Source organism: Rhagoletis zephyria, unplaced genomic scaffold, assembly GCF_001687245.7.
Source record: "Rhagoletis zephyria isolate East Lansing unplaced genomic scaffold, Rhagoletis_zephyria_1.1 Rzeph_scaffold_00851, whole genome shotgun sequence".
NCBI lineage: Eukaryota > Metazoa > Arthropoda > Insecta > Diptera > Tephritidae > Rhagoletis > Rhagoletis zephyria.
The window spans coordinates 12,631-36,929 of record NW_016157935.1 but is presented as its reverse complement, the minus strand read 5'-3'; the positions used below and the strand labels follow the sequence as shown (position 1 = coordinate 36,929).

At 35.3% G+C, this 24,299-nt stretch overlaps 1 protein-coding gene across 3 annotated transcripts in view; it reads right to left on the bottom strand.

Annotated features, from left to right (window-relative positions):
• ncm (pre-mRNA-splicing factor nucampholin) overlaps window positions 1-24,299 on the bottom strand; it is a 134,946-nt gene that overhangs the window by 98,023 nt on the left and 12,624 nt on the right. For all 3 annotated transcript variants that reach the window (XM_017614549.1, XM_017614551.1, XM_017614550.1), the window contains one exon: window positions 1,843-3,067. In XM_017614549.1, the coding sequence (XP_017470038.1) occupies window positions 1,843-3,067 (1,225 nt within the window). The remainder of the gene's footprint in view (window positions 1-1,842; window positions 3,068-24,299) is intronic.

Sequence of the window (24,299 nt, the reverse complement as noted above, 5' to 3'; positions counted from 1 at the left end):
ATATACACATGTAACCATAAGTGGGCGTGGCTACGCCCATTTTCCAAAAATTTATAATATTCTTATTTTTCGTCTAAAAATCATTGTAAATATCAATTTTGAGTGAATTATATTCAGTATTTACTAAAATATTGCAGTTTTCGTATATCTGAAAATTACCGTTATATGGGAGGTAGGCGTGGTTATCGTCCGATTTTGCCCATTTTCAATACCATCCGTCCTACGCCCGAAAGAAGTACACGTACCAGGTTTTGTTAAGATATCTTAATTTTTACTCGAGTTATCGTGTGCACAGACGGACGGACAGACGGACGGACGGACGGACAGACAGTCACCGCTTAATCGATTTCTCTTTTCATCCTGATCATTTATGTATACATTTGTCTATATCTATCTCGATTCGTTTTGCCTGTTACAAACAACCGTTATGTGAACAAAGTTATAATACCCTTGTGCACAAGTGCGCTCGGGTATAAAAATAGCTCAGATCACTTTCTTTTTTAAACACCTACGATATCACTGACAAATTTAAAGCACCCTGGATGACGGTAAAGCTCAAAACTTTACAAATTTTTGTATGGGATTTTTGAAATGAACGGTCCAAATTAGCCGGTATACATACTTATGTATTTTAATATTTTTATAATCTGTGGTTGAATTTTTGTACTGAATGGGTTAAGAAAGCTTTAGTTTAAAAGGGTGATACTAAATGCCTTTCACCATGAAACGACTCCAATTTTAAGTGATTATTGCTTTTCAGACTACGAGTAATAAAGCCTTTGGACGGATATTGTGAAAGGTTGGACTATATCTACCTTAAAAGTTACTGTTTTCTCACGGCCCACAGTACAATGTTATGAGTGGAGTAAGGCCCTTAAATAACTTAAAATTATCAGGTCTCTAGCAATACAAGATTAATTGTTGTCTCTATCGAAGCTCTTTAAATAAATCTTGCGCTAAATATTGAAGTAGGTTCATGAATGTCACGTCTTGTTTTTACTTAAGTTTAAATACTTAATATCTGCAAGTATTTCTTTAATGCATTCACCCGAACTTCGGAAGGTTATTACTATTTAGTAAAAGTAATTACCGAGCCTACTTTATAAGGGAGAAGATGCTCAACACCGCCAACCAAAAAAAAAATTATAAAAAATCAACGGATTTTCTAGCGTCTTTGAAATTTAAAAAATTATAAACAGTAAATAAACAAAAGAAAAATAACCAAAACTAGTTAAAATGTCACTTAACTTAGTCAGCTGATCACAAGACTGCGCCTTTTTTTGCAACTTTGTCCTACAAAGCAAGCGATCTATCGGCGAAAATTTGTTGAATTTTTCCAAGTTCTGTATGAAGTTTGAAAGTTTGGCTTATGTGGTTTTGATTAAAGCATGAAACATATTTTTACAAAAAATAACAAAAAAATTTTAACTTGAAAAAACGTTGCAAATATTTAAGAAAAAATGCCTTAGAAGCCATTGCTCTAAAATTTGTAAATTTATGATTTTAATCATAAATTTGATATTATATGTACAAGTAAAGAAATACGTATCGAGGACCTTTTGCAATAACGACACACATGAAAACTAAAAAAAAACCCTTCCTACTGTCAAGTGGATCCTGTATTTAACCCTTACTACTTACTTCAGTAACCATTACTTTTTAGTAAGGATTAGACAAGAACCAGAGACATGAGTCACTTAACAGTTGGAAGGGGTTTTTCGGCATGGATTAGACAAGGATTAGAGACATGAGGCCCTTAAGAGCATGGGATTTTTTTTTAGTTGTGCCGTTATTGCGGAGGATAATCGATAAGTACACATATTAATGTATTTTAAAACTTACTTAAAGCATCCTCCGGATTTGTGGCCTCGTCCAACATTAGCAAATGTGTGAACTGATCATCTTCCTCCACCAATTCTAATGATTCAATCACAGACTGGTGATCCTTGAAACCATCCTTTCGCACTTGAAATACTACTTCAATCATATATTGAACGCGCTTATCTAATTTACCCTCGTGTAATATATTTTTTAGCATTTCAAAAATTGCACCTATGCCTTTAGAAGACACCTCGGTCAATTTCATGCCACATTCTTTTAGAAAAGCTATAGCTACCTCCACAGAGTCGTCTGTTGGTGTCTCTACCAATAGCGTTAGGATCTCCAATGCAAGTATCTCATGTGCTACACGCTGATTAACTAAATGCGCTATAAAGCGGGATGACGACAAACATACCGCCTTATCGTTTCTTCGGAAAGCTCGTTTAAATTGAATTACCAGACGTTTAAGTAGTATCTCGCCTATATTAGGAAATTTAGAATTTATTATAGACACCAAGGCAGCATAGACATGCGTGAAAGTGGGCGATGCCGCTTGGGCTTGTATAATAGAACGACAAAGTAAGCCGCGGCCACGAACAATATTTTCTTTAAGTAGTTCACGAGTAATAATGGCAATGTTATCTACGTTTACTTTGTTAATATAGCCATGTATGGACTTTTTTAGTGCTTCCCATGCGATACGCTGGTATGCGGCAGAGGACTTGTCAGTAATTTTGGCTTGCATCATACGTAATTTGGCCGGTGGTATGTAAGCACCACCGGTACGGGATGTTAATAAGTCAACGGTTCGACGCTGCCGCTCAGTAATATTTCCTTCGGCATCGCTTACGGTGGCATTGTTATTTTCTGCAACTTTGCTATCCACACTGCTGAAACCTTTACTAGTAGAAAACCATGTATTCCGTTTTGGGGAATTTTCAGAACTATGCGAATTTTCTTTTTCACATCTCCTCTTTTCACGCTTTTCGTCATCTCGTCGTTGTAGCTTGGCATGGCGTCGCTTTCGTTCAACCTGCCGCCTCGCTATTGATGAAGAGCGTCGAGAACGTTGATATGAAGGTGATTGAGAACGTAAACCTTCTCTTGGATTCTGAGAATGGCGATGCCGTCGCATCTTTTTTCCATCACGAGAACATGAACGTTGTCGAACACTGCTTCTACAGGGTATCATTTTCTGATTATTCGTTTCTTCTTCCTCGGTTAAGCAAACATCATTTTTTTCATTCTGGAATTACATCAAAAAGTTATATTAGAAGCTTGATTTATAGTCCGGGAGGCCAGCGACAAGGAAATGCAAGCATTTTATAAAAGCTGAATTTTTGATATTATGTCACATTTGTGGAGAAATTGCCTGCCGTCAGTCAGTCTGATTCGTTAGCGTTTGGCGTGGGGCGGCTTTAATTTTGTATAGAAACTCTTAATCTTGCAACTACGTTATAAAATCTGAAAAATTAATTGCGAGTATATTGACTGAAAAGTAGTATGACATTAGTCAGTCACTAGAATCCTGCACCCGAGCGCGTCAGTCACACATTGAAGTTGTACAAAATCTTTGCATCTTGAAAGCATTTTATAAAATCTGAAATTCGGCTAACAGGTGCAGAATATTATTGCAATTACAAAAATAATAGCCAGTCAGAATTTCCCCTGTAACAGATGGTCACCGATAAAAAGTAATGCCTTGCACTTATAAATATAAGAATACGTGTATTTGCGTATTCTTCCAGCAGAAAACTCTCAGCAGCAAAATTCTAATGAATTTTTATCTGTTCTCTCTCAAAGAGAGAAATGTTAGCAAAAGTACGCGAACACAAAACTAGCAAAAACATACAAAAGCATAAAACAGAAAAGATGAAATGAATATAAATTAAAAGTTTTCCTAAAGAAATTTGCTAAACAAACATGAGTAAATGAGTATTTGCTTTGTTCCGATACATTTGCAGTTCCAAAAAGTTATTTCAAACTTAAATTCATAATAATAAATCTAAACCTAAATCTAAAATAAATTTCCATATTTTCATAAATTTGAAAACAGATGACTTTGATCAGCTGTTTTTCTTGCTGGCAAATGGCTGCTGCCAAAAAATTTTCCATCAGAAACTAGCAGCTTTTCCTCAGAATGAAATGCTCTCAATTTCCCTTACTTTGCTGGATTTTTGTGTACGCGAACAGACCTAATATTAAAAAAAAATTGTTTTTCAGTATATAAAAATAAAACTATTCGTACAGTTTTTTCTTTTGCTTCCGTAGATGTACATACTGTACTGTACTGATTTTTATGTATATATATCACCAGTTTTTTTTTTACAAGTATGTACATAATTGGAAATTTCGTCGTTCGAAATCATATAAATGTTCTCAACTATTAATGGACTAGGAAAAGTGATGAAAACCCGTTATGGAATAGCTCTTGTCTACTTTTGAGCTTGTCATTAAAGATGGAAACAAATGCAACAAAAACCGATCACTCAATTACCGTAGTTGCGCCCGTGAAATGTTTTTTGAATTTTTACTTAAAAATACGATTCGTAGAATATCGACATCCGGTACTACATATTTGTGCCATAGTTCTTGGAACTCTTAAATCGTGTTAAAAGACATATATAGAATTTACTCAACCACCTAGTTGGCTATTTCGAGACACTTCGAAACTTGCACTTTCTGCCACCCTTAGACCAGGTGCCACGTAGCAAATATTATCACCATTTTCACGTAAAACGGCCTCAAGCTCAATAAAATTATTGAATATCTCCAACTTACGCGAAAATTGTGTGCTATGTATGTACATTGCAAATAATAAAATTTTTACTTGTACATAATTAAATAAATACGTATAAAGGATGTCTTAGACCACCCGTCCACCCCTTCACCCGACATTTTTAAATCCGCCCGTAGTGAATACACGGAAGCGAAGAGTTATTCGATTTCGAACGAAAATGGAACTTATGATAAGGCTGGTTGTCATTGAGGAAAATTATGATGCAGGTAATGGACGTAATGAGCACATTTATTATGGTTATTTATGTAATCATTTTGAAATTAAATATTTTGCTCTTTTTAATTTTCAGATGCTGGATCATCATAAAGTTATACAGAAGAGGATGACGATGCGCCTGACGAAATTGATAATTACAATAGCGATTCAGAATGAATTAATTATGTAAATGTTTTTTCAAAAGTAAAAAAAAATAAATTTTTTATTATTTATTGAGTGGACCGCATTACAGAAGCGCATCCTTATATAGGTGACTGACGGCATCTGTTACAGAAAAATTCTGACTAATTTTGTAATTGCAATAATATTCTGCACCTGTGAACTGGATTTCAGATTTTATAAAATGCTTACACGGTGCAGAACAACTTCAACGCGTGACTGACGCGGTCGGTTGCAGGATTTCAGTGACTGACTAATGTCATACTAATATTTAGACCATATACTACTCGCAATTAATTCTTCAGATTTTATATAGTTGCAAGATTAATGCAATTCCTTGTATACAACTTCAACGCGTGACTGACGCGGTCGGTTGCAGGATTTCAGTGACTGACTAATGTCATACTAGTATTTAGTCCATATACTACTCGCAATTAATTTTTCAGATTTTATAAAGTAGTTGCAAGATTAATGCAATTCCTTGTCGCTCGCCTCTCGGACTATTACATTTTGGTAATTTGTTAAAAATTATCGGCATTTTCTTCGCAGCACCTGAGAGGCCGTACTTGAAAATTATCTTCCAGAAGCACTGGAACCAATATTATCAGACCTCTTCAAATAATTACAAAAATTAATTCTTTTTCAAATTTTAATACATTTACCGGGTACGGTTCGGTTATTTGTACAATGATTTTTGGCTATTGTGTCTAAACGCTTGACCCGAATCAAAAAATTCGGCTTCAAATATGCCCTTTTTTGGAAATTTCGAGGTGGGTTCTGCGCAGAAATACTGTGGTCAGCGTAGCCGCGGTGGACTTATGAGGGTTAATATTTCTAAGCGCAGCCGAAGGCCGCCAACGCGGAAAGGTGTTCTGCCGAAAAATAATGTGGTCAGCGTAGCCGAAGTTGAGCTGAGGACAATTATTTTTTCTGGGCGCGGCCGAAGGTGCAGTGGCTTTATTTCCATGGGGAAAGTGAAATAAAGCCATAAGCAAAAATTTAACATAAGAAATAAAGCCATACGATCTTATTTCAATACAAAAAGTAAATGTTGTCTCTTTAATTGTTGCTTTGTTCATTCCTCTTTTTTTTGATGATATACATATGTACATATATGAGTTTTTCTTTTAAATCACTGAGATATATTTATATATCTATATATCGTCGTTTTAAGTACAAAACCGCGTATCAACATAATTCAAAACCGCGTATCAAGATAACGCATAACCGCGTATGTAGGGTTACATAAATTATTTTGTAGAGAGTAAAAACACTCATATTTCAAAATTGTTCTCTTTTTAATAAAGCAATTGCATTTCTAGCTAGTATATTTCAGTACGAATGGATAAGGCTTGAGCCAAAAGCTTCGGTGAACAAATCCAATTTTTGGCAAAACATGTCAGTTACGCGCTTTTGCAGAACGACGATACGCGGTTTTGTACTTTAAACGACGTTATGTGTATATGAGGTTGAGTACTTTTCGTTTTTCTCATTAACAATTTTATACATACATCATGTTAATATGCATCTACCGATTTAAAAGAACATTTCATATACATACGTACATACGTATATCTATACAAATTAATATATATAAATACATATGTATATATCGATGAGATTTTCATTTAAATCTGTAAGATATACTTATATAAAATTAAAGTGTAAATAAAATTGCTAATGATAAAACCGATAACTACTCAACATTGCAGACGCCATATAAGGAAAACTGAATTATTACGAAAGGTAAATAAAGTGGCAGCACTTTTTTTCAGTTTCTCGTTTTAGTTCGGAACATTGCTTACTTGTTTTTTAATAACAAAATAAACAATCTTTTGTTGTAAACTTTATGTACTTTTTGAAAATGTTGTTCAAATAATATATTTTACTAGTGTTTCAAAAGAGAATATTGGTGATTAAGTGCATTTTTGAGCGTGCAATTACTCATAAAAAAGAGCAACATTTCAAAAAACTGTTTTTTTTTAATAACCTTTACAGGGATAAAAATGCGCCGAGGGTATCCCTGCTGACAGTTTTGGACGTTTTTTTTGTTTTCTTAGTTGTAACTTCAACTAGAGAATTAGCTAGTTACTTTATGTTTATATGCACACCAGCTGTGCACTAGGTAAACATTACACAAACAATTATCAAAGGTGCAATAATGGTTTATTTCACTTTCACAGTGAGAAATAAGACCATACGCAAATATATGGCTTTATTTCTCAATGTAAAGTGAAATGAAGCCATATAGCGTTATTTCCTATGGATTTATTGCACGACATCGCGGCCGAAGGCCTCCAACGCGGTGGTGTTCTGAGCAAAAATAGGCTACAGTGGTGCACTTTAGAAGAACCTGCCCAAAACTCATCCAACAAAGTCAGGGGTATCAATCGAAGCGTTTTAACGCCAGTAATAACACTGTACGGCAAAATCAACTTTTTTCCGGGTATTGGACCAAACCATTTTTTTTTTTTTAAGAGCTTGAGTCATAGGTAAAACAGTGATTTCTCCTTTTTCCGAAGTTGGCCTCCGAAATCGAGATATGGGACTTCGAAGTTCAAAATAGGACCTTTGGTAAAAAATTATTTTTAATTACTGAATGTAAATAACTAAAAACCTAAAAATATAAACATAGTCCTCCTTTTGCTCTTATTTAAATGGTATATAACTTTTTTTGTGCAAACTTATATTACAGGGTCAAAATTCAGGTCTTCGAAAAATTAAATTTCTTATATTGCAAACAATTTTGAACTGATTTAAAAAAAATATATATCGTAGTAAAGGTGATTAAACCCCCTTTCTCCCGATATGCATATTTGTATACTTCGTATATACAAATTTTAGAAAACACACATTTAAATGAAAAAATACTTTGTTTTGAAAAAATTGGTATCGTTGTAAAGACGATTAAACCCCCTATCTTCTGATATGCATATTTGTATACTTCGTATATAAAAATTTGAGAAAAAAACACATTCAAAGGAAAAAATACCTTTTTAAAAAAAAAATTAAACAAAAAAATTACTAACCGATTTTTAAGAAGTTGGCATCGTTGTAAAGGCGATTAAACCCTCTTTCTTTTTATATGCATATTTGTAAACTTCGTCTATATGAATTAAGAAAAAACACACTTAAAGGAAAAAATACCTTTTTTTAAAAAAAAAAATATTTCAAAAAATTTGTATCGCTGTAAAGGCGACTAAACCCCTTTCTTCTGTATATTTGTATACTTCGTATATAAAAATTTGAGAAAAACCACATTTAACCCAATTTTTTTATGAGTTGAAAAATTCAGGAATGGGTGATTTTATCACGAGAAATCCAAAACTGATGTCCATTTCGATCTGTGACAGCAACTTTTTCCTATAGGGGAGAAGAATCAAGACCGTCTGGAGACGGGCTCGCCGATATACTTACACATATTTTCAGCTTTCTCTTATACAATGTTGACCTACGAACCAGCAATGCCGTCTGCAGACGGTCGAAAATGCAAAACTGGGTTTTTATATGTCGGCAAGCCGGTCTGTAGACGGTCTGTGTTCGAAAGCAATTTTCTCCATTTCGAATGGTGACATAATTATAAAACTTATATTAAAATACGGTGCTTTTAACAACGAAATCCACCGAATTTTTTTATATCAAAAAATGTTTCAAAAGAAAAAATTTCATCAATTACGAAATTACTAAATAGCAAGAAATAATTAATTTTAATCGTGATTTCAAAATCTGTAATTCAACTGCCGATTAAAATAAAACGGATTGACAAAGGATTAAAATTTACTTCGCCGTAAGGGTACGATTTTTGTCTAAAGATCGTGTCTTACGAATATAGAAAAAAATTATTATAGGTGCACTAAAAAGGTGTTTAGTTAACGACCGTCTGGAGGCGGTTCTGCCTACTAGAGGGTTAAAGAAAAAAAAAATTTTTAAACAAGAAAATTACCGAACGATTTTTAAACAATTGATATGCGTATTTGTATACTTCGTATATAAAAAGTTGACCAATACCAATTTTTTCGTTTAAAAAATATTTTAAACAAAGAAAATACTAATTAGTAATACAATTAAATACTTTATTTAAGTAAAACAGAAAATTACCTTTAATTTTCATATATAACCTGTTATGTAAAATATCAAAAACCATGGTGTTTTTATATTTTTATATGCCTTAGACTTCTGTTACATATACTTTTGCTTTATTTTTAACAGGGCTATGGGTGAACAAGAACGAATTAATGCTTAAAACACTAATAATTATTTGTTTTATTTAAATACGGTATTCAATTGCATTACTAATTATTAATTTTTCTGTAAATTTCTTTTTAATAAGGAAAAATTGGTATTTTTTCCTTTTAAGTGTTTTTTTCTCAAATTTTTACATACGAAGTATACAAATATGCATATTAGACGATAGGGGGTTTAATCGCCTTAAGAACGATGCCAATTTTTTTTAAATCGGTGGGTAATTTTTTGTTTAACTTTTTTTTTGTTAAAAAAGTTATTTTTTACTCTTAAGTGTTTTTTCTCAATTTTTTATTCACGAAGTATACAAATATGCATATCAGAAGAAAGAGAGTTTAATCGTCTTTACAACGATACAATTTTTTAAAAAACTAGATACAAAAAAAGTTATTTTTTCATTTAAATGTGTTCCTTCTCAAATTTTTATATACGAAGTAAACAAATATGCATATCACAAGAAAAGGGGTTAAATCACCTTTACAAGAATACGAATTTTTAAAAATCGGTTCAAAATTTTCTGAAATATTAAGTTTTTAATTTTTCGAAGGTCTGACCGTTATAGCACCTGTAATATAAGTTTTCACAAAAAAATTTATATACCATATAAATAAGAGCAAAAGGCGGACCACGTCTGTATTTTTACTTTTTTGGGTTTTCACATGCAATAATTAAAAATAATTTTTTACCAAAGGTCCAATTTCGAACTTCGAAGGCCCATATCTCGATTTCGGAGGCTAACTTCGAAAAACGGAGAAATTACTTTTTTTACTTATGACGCAGTCTCGGAAATTAATTTCTTTAATTTATTCTAAAGTTATTTGCAAAAAACACCTCTGCGTTCCTTGTTTTGATGAATTTACGCAAATAAATGCACTAAATGAACACTTCCTATTACTTCTTGAACACTTCTGATGTATTAAGTGAAAATTTTTGCGAAATTGTATATATCAGAGACCCAGAATAATAATTATTTCATGGTGGAGTTTTAAAAAAGTCATCCAAATTTTCGGAAGAATTATAAAAGTCCTTTCATAATAATTATGTGTGAGAAAATTTTTTTAAGTCATCGATAACTATATAATAGAAGTTTTTCATAATAATTATCTTTGAGATAAATATTTTTAAGTCCTCAAAGACTTTTATTTTGAGACTTATATTATAAAGGTCTTTTTATAATAATTATGAGTGCGAAAAAATTTTGTATATAGTCCCGAACGGGTCCCAAACCAAGCCCCACAGGTCCCAAACTACCCCCCAACTAGTCCCGAACTTGTCTCCACCTAGCCCCGAACTGGTCCCCAACTAATCCTGAAATGCTCCTGAAGAAGTCCCGTCTTTTAAGACTTAAAAAATTTTTTCGCGCTCATAGTTATTATGAAAAGACTTTTATAATATAAGTCTTAAAATAAAAGTCTTTGAAGACTTAAAAATATTTATCTCTCTGATAATTATTATGAAAGGACTTTTATAAAATAAGTCCTTAATTAATAATTATAGATATTTATCTTAATATAATGATTATTGATTGACTTTTATTCTTTTCTCTCATAATAGTTATGTCTCTGGTATATATCGATGATCCTCTGTAATAACGGCAGAACTAAAAATTTCATGGTTTTTAGTTATAAAGCGGAGCAGGTAGGTTAGTAATGCTTGTTTGTGAAATAACGACACTTTTCGTATTGTGGCGTTGTTAATTACATAGTTTCAGTAAGACAATTAATATTTTTTTAGGTGAAGTAACGACACATTTCGTTTGGTGCCGTTGTTCAGCAATACAAATAGAGTTTTTTTCGTTTAGCTAGTTAGGAGTTGTACTTTATATCGTATTTTTGCAGTCGAGCACTTAATAAATCTTTAGAAAAGGTCATAATTTGAAAGCTTACATATTTTCCATTCAGAATGACTGCAAGTAATCCGAAATGATTACGTTCCAAGACATATTATTGCTAAATTACGAAATACAAAATCTTTAATTGGCTCTACTGACAAATATGAAATTTTGAGGTGTCGTTATTACAGAGGATCATCGATATAATTCCAATATTCCGGTAATAAAAGAAGGAACGAAGAATTATACTTAGTAAGGGTTATAATCCCTACGCAGAAAGAAGTTCTGCTCAAAAATGTTTCCGCCCCTCTACTCCGGCAACATAGAAAGGAGAATTATATAATAACTGAGTGCGGCCGAAGACAGCCCTCGCTGAAAGAAGTTCATCGCAAAAATACTTCCGCCCCTCTCCTCCGGCAACACAGAAAGGATAATCTACTTAGCAAGGGTTATAATCCTAAATCGCAGAAAGGAGTTGGACGCAGAAATATTCTAATAGAGTGGCAGCACTAATTTCCCTTCATCTTATTTATATTAACTTGGTGCGGATTTTTAACACCGGAATATTGGAATCAGAAGTGTTCAAGAAATAATTAATACGTGTTAATAGGCCAACCTAACCCAGCAAAAAATCGGTAATCGCTTTTAGTGGTAACGTGTTCTAGAACGTATTGCCTTATAATGTCTTCTAATTTTTTCGCTTCTTTTAGGCATTGCCGGTAATGCATAGCAGAATGTTCTACAATATTTTATTAATTTTGCTGCTTTGATTCATTACGGGAAATGCAAAGTAGAATGCTTCACCATAGTCAGCTGAAAAATAAAAGGAATAGCCAAAAATTCTTTTCTACCGTTACTTTCTGTGGAAAATCCAATCTCATAAAAATCATGTTTTGCTTTGTTTAATTTACAGCGAAGTTGAAGTCAGTCAATGAAGTGAAATACATGAGTGAGGAAGTACAATTTTATGTTTAACTAGCCATGCATGTATGTACATACCGATTTTTAAGTAAGATCTAAATACCTAAACACATAAATGTGTATGTATAAAAACCAGTTTATAAAAATTTTAATCTTTTAATCTGTATTTCTGTAATGCATTCTTTGTTCGTTTCTTTGGATTCTGTTTATCCATGCGTTCTCCCTTCGTTCGAAGGTAATGCTGTGGGTAAGGGCTTACCGCCAATGATATGCCCATCGCCTATTTCGATTCCATTTTAACTTCTCTGGTAATCGTGTTTTTGCTGGGAATATTCACGCACGCCGTCAATTGCTATACTATAACTTGTATGGGATTAACCGAAATTGAACGGCGTGCCTGAAAAGCTAAGTCAATTTCCAATTTTTGTTCTGCGTGAGATTTTGAATTGACGTTTCGCTCAGCGAAATCAAATGCAAACACACGCAAGCCAATTTCGGTTGACGCAGAAAAAAAATTAGTTGGCGTACGTATACAAACGGCGCACAGAGGAGTATTTGCATAGTAATAAAACAAAACATGAAACTTAATCATAATTAGGGATTTATAGGATAAAAATTAGTAATTACACTTATCTTAGAATCATTTTACTTAAATAATAAGTTACTAGCAGACCCGGGGAACTTCGTCCCGCCCAACTTTTTTTTTTTAAATATTTGGTCCAACGTTTCCACCAACAATTCACTCCATTGCTGTCTTAGATAACCTAACGAAAGAGTTATGCGACAATGATCCGGTTAGTTGGTGGCAATTTTAAAATGGGTGAGTATCATTGGTCCATAGAAATCCAATATATATATAGACTTATTTCAGACAAAATACCTTAAATATCTTACAATTGTATTTGTGGGCATTCATAAAGAATTGTCTTTATTCTGTTTAGTGGTTGATTCAACAGTGGTAATTTGACTTTGATCCCTGATGCCTCCGAATTACTTCACTTGAAGATTTCTAGAAATAACTCGTCTCCAGCGCCACCTTGCAATAGCATTGCCCCTACCGTTACCAATATCTATATATCTCGAATATGAGCCAAATCGGATCATAAATACGATTTTTAGTGATAACTCGACTGGCTCTGGAGTTTTAAGTTGTGAACCTAAACTATACAGGGACCCACTCAAACACAGAAAAATTTCATTAAAATCGTTTCGGTCATTTAGGAGGAGTTTACTCAGAAACAATCGTACCGAAGAATACATATGTATTTACAAATAGGTAAAAGTTTCAATAGTTTTGGAAGGTACCAGGCCCCTTTTCTCCATGAGTATGAGATTAATTTCAAATATTTCCATACTAAGTTTTAGGACTCTGCCACAAATACTTCCAGAGATATGCGGTATGAAAAATTCGATTTCTATGGGAGATGCCACGCTTCCTTGATGTATCGAAATTATTATCAGCTTATAACCATCCTTGGAAAGTCTGCAAGAGGTGTATCTCTTCTTCTTCTTCTTCTTCTTGTAACAGCATACAAGTTCCCCAAAGAGTTTTTGGGGAGTGTTGCTGGAGTGACAGTCCTTGGCCAAATATAAATCTGGGTCGTTCCGGTTACGTAGACCCGACTGTCGTGGGAACGCTTATTCTTCTTCCTTATTGGTGCTGTAACCGCCTAGGCGATTTTGGCCGAGTCCAAAACAGCACGCCAGTCATTTCTCTTCTGTGCCAACTGACGCCAATTGGAAATGTCAAGTGAAGCAAAGTCCTTCTCCACCAAGTCTCTCCAACGCAGAGGAGGCCTTCCTCTTCTTCTGTTACCAGCATCGCGGCCCGCGTTGAATACTTTCAGAGCAGGAGCGTTTCTGTCTATTCGAACGACGTGACCTAGCCAGCGGAGCCGCTGAATTTTAATTCGCTCCACTATGTCTATATCGTTGTAAGGCTCATACTGCTCATCGTTAAATGTTCTGCGGTATTCCGTAAGATCCGTAAATCTTTCGCAGAATCTTTATCTCGAAAACTCCAAGAGGCGCTTCATCAGATGTCTTCATTATCCATGACTTATAGAGTATGTGTAGTAGGTGTCTAAAATTGTAAAAAAAAACGGTAAAGCCGTTCGCGAGATCAGCTCTTATAAAAAGAAGGGACTTCTCTTTAATATAAAGTATAGATAAATAGCCAATGCCCGCACACTTGGCGGGGCCTTGAAACACCTTTCGAACCGTAAAAAATCATTTAATTCTATTGTATGTATATCTATAATACGCGTACCGAATTTCAAACAAATCGGACCATAAATAAGATATTTTCTAATAGATCGGTCCCTGGTCCACCTATCAGAAAAAAGTATCCTACATATCGCACACGATCTTCAAAAGGTGACACAACTCAAAATTACACGTTCGTCAGAAAATGCGAAAAACTATTTCTTAGCACATGCTAATCATATGGGCAAGGGGGACTTTACCTTAGGGTTTTTCAACAAATTATAACAAAAATTTGTCCAGCTTTTGCTGAAAGATAAATAAAAGCTCTGTGTACATTTTTAGTGCATAATTTCAAAAATGCCAAATTTTGAGCTGTGAAAAAGTAAATTTTTGGGCCCTTGACATGGTAGTTGCCAAGGTGTATTAAACAAGGTGGTGTTGGGGCGACAGCTGAGTTTTTCGCCGTGGAGGCCATTACGTCAAAATGATGTGTTTGTTGTAACTCATACCAATGACAGTATGGACATCAGCGTATAATTTGTTAGTGTAATTTTTTACTTATATACGGCCAACACCACCTTGTTAAATACGCCTTGGTAGTTGCTGAAAGCTATTTATTAAACAAAATTTCATGAAAATTATTGCTTAATTAATTTTTTTATTGAAACATTTGGTCCAACGTTTTCGCTAGCAATTCACGTTCACGTTTCGTTTTGTGGTCGACAGAAAGCATATCCTCCATTGCCGTCTTAAATAACCTGACGAAAGCGTTATACCCGGAAGAAGTGCTTGCGGCTAGTGAATCGTCCTTGAATCTGTATAGTATAGTTGGTGGCAATTTCTAAACTGGTGAGTATCATTGGTCCACATTCTGTTTAGTCACCGTAAAGCAAGGACCACAATGCCACTATCCAATTCCTATGTAGAATTGCTCGGTGATTCCGAAAATCGATTTAATTTTTTTTCTATGGAGGCGTTTTCGGGATATTTGCAATTTACGCTTATTCAGCTTACAGCAAAAATTGGTTCCTTTTAATCACGTACATATATCTTAAGCACGAAAGAATGTTACTCATACGCCGCATACACCTACATAAGTAAGACGCTTTTCTGTTCATATTTCATACAAAAAATCGTTGGGCATTTTCATTTGACCAATCATTATTTCGTATTTATCCATCGATTTTCTTCATCAGTAACTTGATTTTTTTTGTTTTGTAACAGAACAGGCTTTAGTACAAATGCAAAAATATGGCACAGAAGCTGTTATTTTTAAAATTTTTCTTCTGTCAAAGTTTATTTCTTTTTCCTTTTTTTATTGAAAAATAAAAAAGCTGGATTGATTAATTAATTTGTCAGAAACTATAAGGTCTATCAGAAAGTGATGTATACACGGTTTATGGAGAATTTCATTGGCTTTCATTTACCGTATTTTATATTAAGATTTTTAAATTGGTTCGTAAGATATACGTGATTAAAAAGAACCAATTTTTGCTTTAAGCTGAATAACGGTAAATTGCAAATACCTCGAAAACGTATCCATAGAAAATAACCCGAATTTCGGAATCACCGGGCAATTCTACATAGAAATTGGATAGTGGCGTCTGGAGAACAAAAACCAAATTAAAATTTGTGATCCAGCGTTTTTAGCTATAACTCGGCTCCAGCGCCACTAAAAATTATCATTAAAATCGTTTTGGTCGGTTAGGAGGAGTTAAGCCATCAGAATAAGTCTTTTACATAGTGACACTCTTCGGCAGTTTTCCCCATACAAAAAAAACTATCACGCATTCGTTATACGGAGAAAATGCGCAACATCATCGGCGAAAAAAATTCTCAAAAAAAACTTGCACCTTATGATACTGAAATTGAGTGAACTAGAAAACTGCATACTCAATTTGGTGTCATTTGATGCAAAATTAACTATATATCTATAAAAAAATAACAAAAAAATGAATGCACCAATATTAAAAATGAAAAAATAACCACAGTTAACTCTTTTGAGTCAGATCAAAGATATGCGCCACAAAGATGTTGAATTCATTTATGCCTTAGGTAAAACGCTATATAAAGTAACATTCAAAAATACTTATGCGGCGAACACTTTTGTTCTCGATGACAAACTTCTATAAAGAGGCCTGAAACCCTTCCTTCGACGCACTGCACTTGAAATATATGGTGTGGTTAGAGGTGTACCCATATGTTTCAGTGATTCTGATGTTTTAAATAATGGCATATCCAGTATCCCTATCAGGTCTGTCAGACGCTTTACGAAGCCAATGAATATATTCCAATTACTACATTAAAAATCGGCTTTTCAGGGAATGAGATTCCCAAGCAAATTATATACGAATACACAAAGCTTGATGTAGATTTTTATATACCTCCTCTGAGGCAATGCAACAACTTTGGGATACTGGGCCATACTCAAACGTCCTGCAAATCTAAAATTAGATGTATCAAATGCGGCAAAAATGAGTGCAGATCAGATTGTGAGGCAAACAACGGCATTTTATGTGGAAATAGTGGTCATACAGCAAAGGACAAGCTCCGCTGCCCTCATTGGGAAAAGAGGAAAAAGAATTAGCAATAAAGTTAATAATATCCGTGTTTGAATCACAGTCTTACCAAAAATAGTAACCCAAATGGAGAAATTGATGACTCAGCTCCTTAAAATTACTCAAAAAATTTTAATAGAACTTCAAGACAATGACACCTTCCAACAGGTTCAATTCCTTAAAAATCAATTTGACCTGATCATGAACAATAATGACGAGAGAGCTATATTTAACTCAGACAATTCCTCCTTCCTTGAAAATGAAGATCTTGCAATATAATATTCAATCTCTGAAAGCAAATATAGATTCTCTAGAATTCTACATCCACAAACACCAATTCGACATTGTATGCCTTAATGACATTTTTTTTACAGCCAACGCTTCCCACAGGAGGTTAATTGGCTATAATACGATTAAAAAGGATCGTAGTGATAGATATGGGGGTGTGGAAACTGCCATAAAACGCAACATCAAATATAAAAATTGATGTTTAACTCTGATTTTGATATACTAATGATTGAAACGCTCAACCTTAGTCCAAATATATTTCTAATCACTACGTATTTTCCTCCTAATTTATCAATTAGTGAGTTCAATAATGAAATGCTGCGGGTTATTGATTTTGCAGATCGTCATGAAAATGTTTTTGTAATTGGTGACTTCAATGCTAGGGCGACAATATGGGGCGCTACACTGTTAAAAATTACAGGAGGACTAAGGCCTGGTGGAATGACAATCTATACAAAATGTACAGGCTTCTGATTGCAGCTTCTAAGAAAGCAAAAAATTTCCCCAGTCCAGTAAATTTTGAAAATCTAATGACTCAACAAAAAGAGAGGGAGAAAGGAAGTTAAGAAGGCCAAAAAGGCGAACTTCAATAATAAAATTGAAAAATAAACACTGACAGTGGAAGAAATGCGTGGCGGTTTGTAAAAGCCCTAAGAGGCGATTACAATCAAAGTAACTCCCACTGGAACCATGAAATTGATATGAGCTTTCTAGCATTGGTAAATAGGCAGGTACTCACGCAAACCACTAGACTAGCACTGAATAAAGTAGTACTTTCTGATCCTAATCTAGCACTCACATTTGTAGAAATATCTAGCAGCTTAAATAGAAAGAAAAAAGGAGGGCAGGGGTAGACAAAATAACTTATCAAATGCTGAAATCTCTTCCGGAAATTACCTTAAATTCTCTGAGAACATCTCTTAATGATCTTTTTCTTTCCAATCAGATTCCTGATCACTGGCGTACCATAAAAATTGTTCCTATCCCCAAAAAAGAAAAGGATCTGAATGACTTCAATAATTTCCGTCCAATTGCCTTAATATCTGTTTTTCTTAAACTAATAAACTCATGCATTAAAGAAAGACTATACCGCTTCATGGAGAACAACAATATGCTTCCTGAAAATGCATTTGCGTACAGGAAAAACCAATCTTCTGCTGTATGTATAAATCACATTTTGCATAATATAAGCCTACTTAAATCCAATAAAAAGCAGGTAATTTTCTGCACTACTGATATTTCTAATGCCTACAATTGTGTAGATATTGAAATTTAAAAAAATCAGCTTTTTGAACTTAATGTTAAAAATCTTTATACTGAGTGGATAATCAACTTTCTGGCCTTTAGAGTACTCAAAGTTGGTAATAATACTACAGAGATTTATAATGGTATACCATTACATCTTATAGACGACAACCTCCAACTGTTACAATTTGCTGACGATTTTTGTTTCATATCTTCAGGTTCTGATCTGTGCGAGGCACAGCAAAATCTACAAATCAAACTCAACTGCTTTATGGATAGATGTAAATTACTCAATCTTTCTGTCAATCCGGAAAAAACAAAGCTGATGCACATTTCTAAAGGGTCAAAAAAAGACATTTTCATAAATATAAATGGCATAAGGCTGGCGCAAGTAAATGAGCTTAAGGTACTTGGAAGAACTATAAATAGCTCGCTGACTATCAAAAACCCCTACTCAAACAATATAAAGCTTTTTAAGTATCTCCCAAATATAAAATCTGGTCTACATTCGCAAAAAGCCCTAAATCTTTATAAAGCTCTGGTAAGATCGAAAATTGAGTACTGTAGTACTACTACTGCCAACTGTGCCAAGTCTGCTGTGAATAAAATCTGTACGCTCCAAAATAAATTTCTACGGAGATGCTTAGGTCTAACTCCATCCACCCCCATACCCATCCTATATGCGATTGCTAATGAACTTCCCCCAAAAGAAAGGTCCATATGGCTAACTGCCAAGGAATTGGTAAAAATCTTTGCCTACAATGCTAATATCTCTACTTTAATAAGAAATAATCCTCTTTTAAACTCTAGCTAATCCTCTGTATATGGAAAGTTTTCTGATATCCTTAACCGTCTTGATGTGGTCCACGGCAATTTCCAGACCTCTAATCTTCATATCTGTGATAATATGTTACCTGCCAAAAAATCCAATCTGACAATTGAGAGCATACAGATTCATCATTCTATGATTTTAAACAGTTACAAAAACAGAGGTTTTTATATTTTGTATAGTGATGCCTCCCTGGCTGAAAATAGCACTGGATGTGGAGTTTTCAACTACTCCCAAAACTCTGATCATCTATTATGTATTGATTTTAAGTCTTCCTCCACTTTTGGAGAGCTTCATGCCATCAATGAAGCTATTAGCATTGCCATCAAGGACAAACAAGATAAGCTTGTTATATTCACTGACAGCCTCACCTCTTGCCATATTTTAAAAAATACTCAAACAAAAAATTCTATTGCACAACAAATACATAAAAAAATACTTGATGCTGGCAGTATTCTGATAGATCTGGTATGGACCCCTAGCCATATTGGCATTCTGGGGAATGAAAGGGCAGAAGAACTAGCCAAGAAAGCCACTATGGAAGGTTCCTCTTTAAGGGCCAAATATACAATTGACGAAGCCATCAGGCAGATTAAAAATACCATCTTTGATGAATGGTACAATGAGTTCTTAAATTACTCCTCACTGAAACCCAACCTGTTTGCAACTGTTTTCCCATGTAGGAAAAATTACTAAAAAAATTAAAACTAACATTATCACCGACAGACATTAAAACGCTAATCAGAGTCCTATCAGGGCATACGTACGATAAGGCATATTTGTTTAAAATTAATGCGTTAAACTCGCCACGTTGTTATTGTGGTCAACAAGATGACTACATACATCAAACCTTCCACTACAGAAGACTCGATAATATTAGAGCTGAATTTGATATTTTCAACAATGCTACTGATTTTCAAACAATCTTTCAACACCATTATCTAGCCAAGATAACTCAACTTACCAAATTTTTCCAAAAGGCCAAAATATCATTTTGATTTAAAAAAATGTTTCGTTAACTTTTCTAACCGGATTGTTACTTTTCACCTCAATTTAACTTTGCTATTCGTCACATATCATGTTTATATTATAAATCGTTCCACCTAGCCCAAGCCTGTATAGTATGTTATCGCAAATACTACTAAAAATACATGGCAATCACAACTGCCTTCAAATTCGCACATGCTCTGTACGCATCAACAACCACACAGTCACACGATTCAATACACGGCTTCAGTGAATGGATTTTACTTGGAGGAACAACCGCACATAAATAGTACAAGCAGAAGCTACTACAGGGGTTTTGGCCAGCGGTACTACTTTTTGTAGCAGTGGAAATACAGCAGACACATCAACAGATACACACCTGATTGTGTACATCATACCTGGAGGAACAACCTGACTATAGGGACCGTCGTCCTTTCAGTCATAGCTTCAGAGCCAAAAAAAAAAAGTCTATGATCATATCTAGGGCAGTCAACGTCGTCCACATTAACTATAGGTTAAAAATCAGGGATAAATTAATAGAAGACGTAAAAATCATTAGTTATCTAGCAGGGTTGTTGCGAAAATTCGCATTCGCATTCGCAACCTCGGAGCTCCGCATTAATTTTAACATTCGCATTCGCTTTCGCATTCGCAAAAATCAATGCGGATCTTTTGCGAATGCGAATATTGAAGGGACAGTTATTTTTTTACGAGTTAAACTTGGCCAAATACTTTTTATTCCGAAATAAAAGTACTTTCCGGATAATAAACAAACCGCTTATTCAAATTAAACAAGTTTGGTATCCAATGAAAGAGGACTTAAATAGCCTTAAAACTGAAATGTCTAATGCCCTGTATGCAGCTCTCAAGAAAACGGTAAAGAAAAAATTACCATTATTTCGTGTATGTGTCCACGGAATTTTGACATTTTTGATACTTCACAGCCTGTTGCCTCACTCTTTCCTCAAGGAATAATGGAACGGGCATATATTTCTGTTGCAAACCGGGGTTGCCTTGTGCTTTTTTTTCACATAAAACTTTAGAAAACCGTAGTAGAAAGCGTAGCAAATTCCTTAAGAACTGCGTACTGCCTTAAGGAAATTTAACTCAAGAAAATTTCTTAGCCATTTCTTGTACGTCATTTTATATGGAGTTTTTGCTTTTCTTGAGAGCTGCATACAGGCCTTAAACGAGGAAAGCTACACATTGAAAAATATTTCAATAAAAAATGTTAATTAATTACCATAGAACAAACATTGGGTCAGATATGTATTTACATGAATTTCTTTAGTATTAAGTTATAAAAAAATATAAATAGAAATGGTAATCTTCATTCGTTATTTCTGTTTAAAAGCTATTTCAGTCCTCTTTCATATGATACCAAATTTGGATAAGCGGTTTTTTTATTATCCGGATAGGACGTTTATTTCGGAATAAAAAATATTAGGCCAAATTTAACTTGGAAAAAATAACTGTTATTTTCGGTCCCTGGAATATTGTGCAAGTATACGTATATCTGACCAGTCACAGAAGAAAGCATTAAAAATAAATTACAAAAACTAAAATCGAAAAACGCTGATGACGTGACAGGTTCTCCAAATTCCGAAACAACCAAAAGAATGAGAATGAAGAATTCTTTGGGAAACAACGGTATTTAAACAACGATCGCGCCATGATGTTAGATTGTGAAGATTAAAGTCAGGAGGATACATCCGACATTTGCAGCCCCGATGAAATTCTTAAAAAGTAATTATTGCACCGCAATAAAAATAAATAAATATAACTGAAAGTCCTCTCATCTGGTGCAGTGTCAATCGAAAAGAATTTACAATTTTGCCAAGTTTCAAGTTTTTTAAGTTTGTCGCCTTGAGCGAGTAGTTATATAGTTAATGACACACAAATTGATAAACTTCAGAAAATGCAAAATAGAGCTATGCGATTTATTTTGAACAAACGGTACGATACACCCATACATAATGTGACCAACCGTACTTCTTTCGGAAGTACAATACTTCTTTTTTCGCTCTTGTACTTCGTACTTCGAAGTACAGTCAAATGTACTTCTTTGCAATATTTTGTACATCAGGAGAGAGATTTCGTAACCAGTTAGCGACAATTTTTGGATCGCTATCGCACTTTTTGACGCATGATATAAATATTTTTGCCTCAAAAAGTGCGATAGCGATTCGATAGCGACTGTCGCTAACCGCTTTCAGAAGCTCCCCCCCAGGTCCTGCGCTTCTCCGATCTTCTGGACGATCGTCACGTGGCGATAAATTCGTTCAAACCATTAAAGTCGCCGATGGCATCATACCTGCGCCCCTGCAAAGGCCTCGGAAGGTGTCGTGCAATAGGTTAGATCCTATTTATGCGAACTGCGTGAGGACCGGGTAGATCCCCAAGGCTTGGAGGGGAGTCAGTGTTGCGTTCATCCCGAAGACCAGAAAAGGCGCACATGTTTCCCCTAGGTATTTTAGGCCAATCAGTCTCTCTTCATTGTTGCTGAAAACGGCGATCAACGGCGGCTGTCGTGGTAGCCTAATATTGTGGAAAGGGTAAGTAAGGTTTTGGTTGCCTTGTACTGCTGTAGGGTGCAATCGGTAAAAGGTGAGGTCTCTCGGCCAAATTAATTCATTAGCTCTAGGAAACCAGATTTAAGCCTATATTTTTTCAAGGAGCCCTTGTCGGGTGGAACTGACTCGAGAAGGCTACACTTGTAAAATAGGAATTAGCGGAGCATTAGGATCCACACCTACACTGGCGGTTAACATTCATATGTTGATCGCGGCGCCTGCGGATACTGTAGACAGAATTGTCGGAGCGCGAACTGTTAAATATTTTTATAGGGCACTTTCATACCTCTCAAGGGCTAGTGATGGGGGTTCTGACAGGCCATTGTGCGATTTGTAGTCATGCGGTGAGACTGTTAATTTCAACTGAACCTTTTTTATCAGCTGTCAAGAGGAAGATGAAGTGGAATCATCTCCACACTTTCTTTTAGACTGTCCAACCTTCGCGAGGCTAAAATGGAAGCATTTTGGCTCGCACTTCTGAAAAAAACGCTGACATTTCAGGGCTCGAAATTAGCTGCATTCGAAATTTTGTAATCAGCTCGCGGCGTTAACTTAACCTAACCTAACCTGTACTTCTTTGAGCTTTGAAATAGTTGGTCACATTACCCTTACAGGATATGATCGCAGAGTTAAATTGGTTGAGCATTAAAGAGCAAATATTCTATCACGCTATGAAATTCGTATTTAAGATAAAGCAGGGTAGGCTTCCGGATTATCTGAGTGACAACTTAAGATATATTAATGAAACTCATTCATACTTACTAAGGGAAAACAATAGCTTCAGGCTACCGCTATTTAAAACGGCAGTTGACAAGAAAAATATCTTCTAATTTAGTATTTTGCCGGCTCGAGGTCAATTTTAAAAAATGTTAATGAAAACACAAGTTTTTTTTGATGTTTCTTTCCGATATATTTCGATTACGCTTCGGTTGCTGTTGTTGTTGTTGTTGTACCGGCACTACTAAGCCCCGCCTTTTTCGGGTCTACGTTCAATCATTTTCGTCAAGCTCAACTAACGGGAGGCCCAGGAAACGAGCTGTTTCGATGGGTTCGGACCAGAGGGAGAGGGGTGTTAGCTGAGTCGGATTGAGCTGGCATGCAAAGAGGTGGTTGGTGTCGTGGGGGGGACTCTCCACATGCCGGGCACTCATTGGGGATATTGGGGTCGAGTCTGGACAGGTAGCTGTTGAGGCGGGTACAGTATCCAGACCGTAATTGAGCCAGGGTAACGCGGGTCTCTCGTGGCAGTTGAAGCTCCGTCTCTTCCACAGGTGGTGATTGGGCTCGTATTACGGCATTCATAGGTCGAGAGTCGAGGTAGGTGGTGACTGACTCTCTATGAATGTCGTTGATGGCTCGTCTGTATGTCGTCGGGTCCAATGGTTGGTCTACGTACTGTTGGACTGCGTCTTTGTACACGAATAGGTGCCCCCTGACGTGCCTGGGCGGAGGCTCCTCCTGAAGCAACGGTCTGTTAGGGTGTTCACTTCTGTGACACCCCACCAGAAATTGCTTACAGAGCATTTTGTTGTGTTCCCTTACGGGGAGCACTTGGGCCTCGCTGTGCAGGTGGTGCTCAGGCGTCATCAGAAGGCACCCAGTCGCTGTCCGGAGTGCGGCGTTC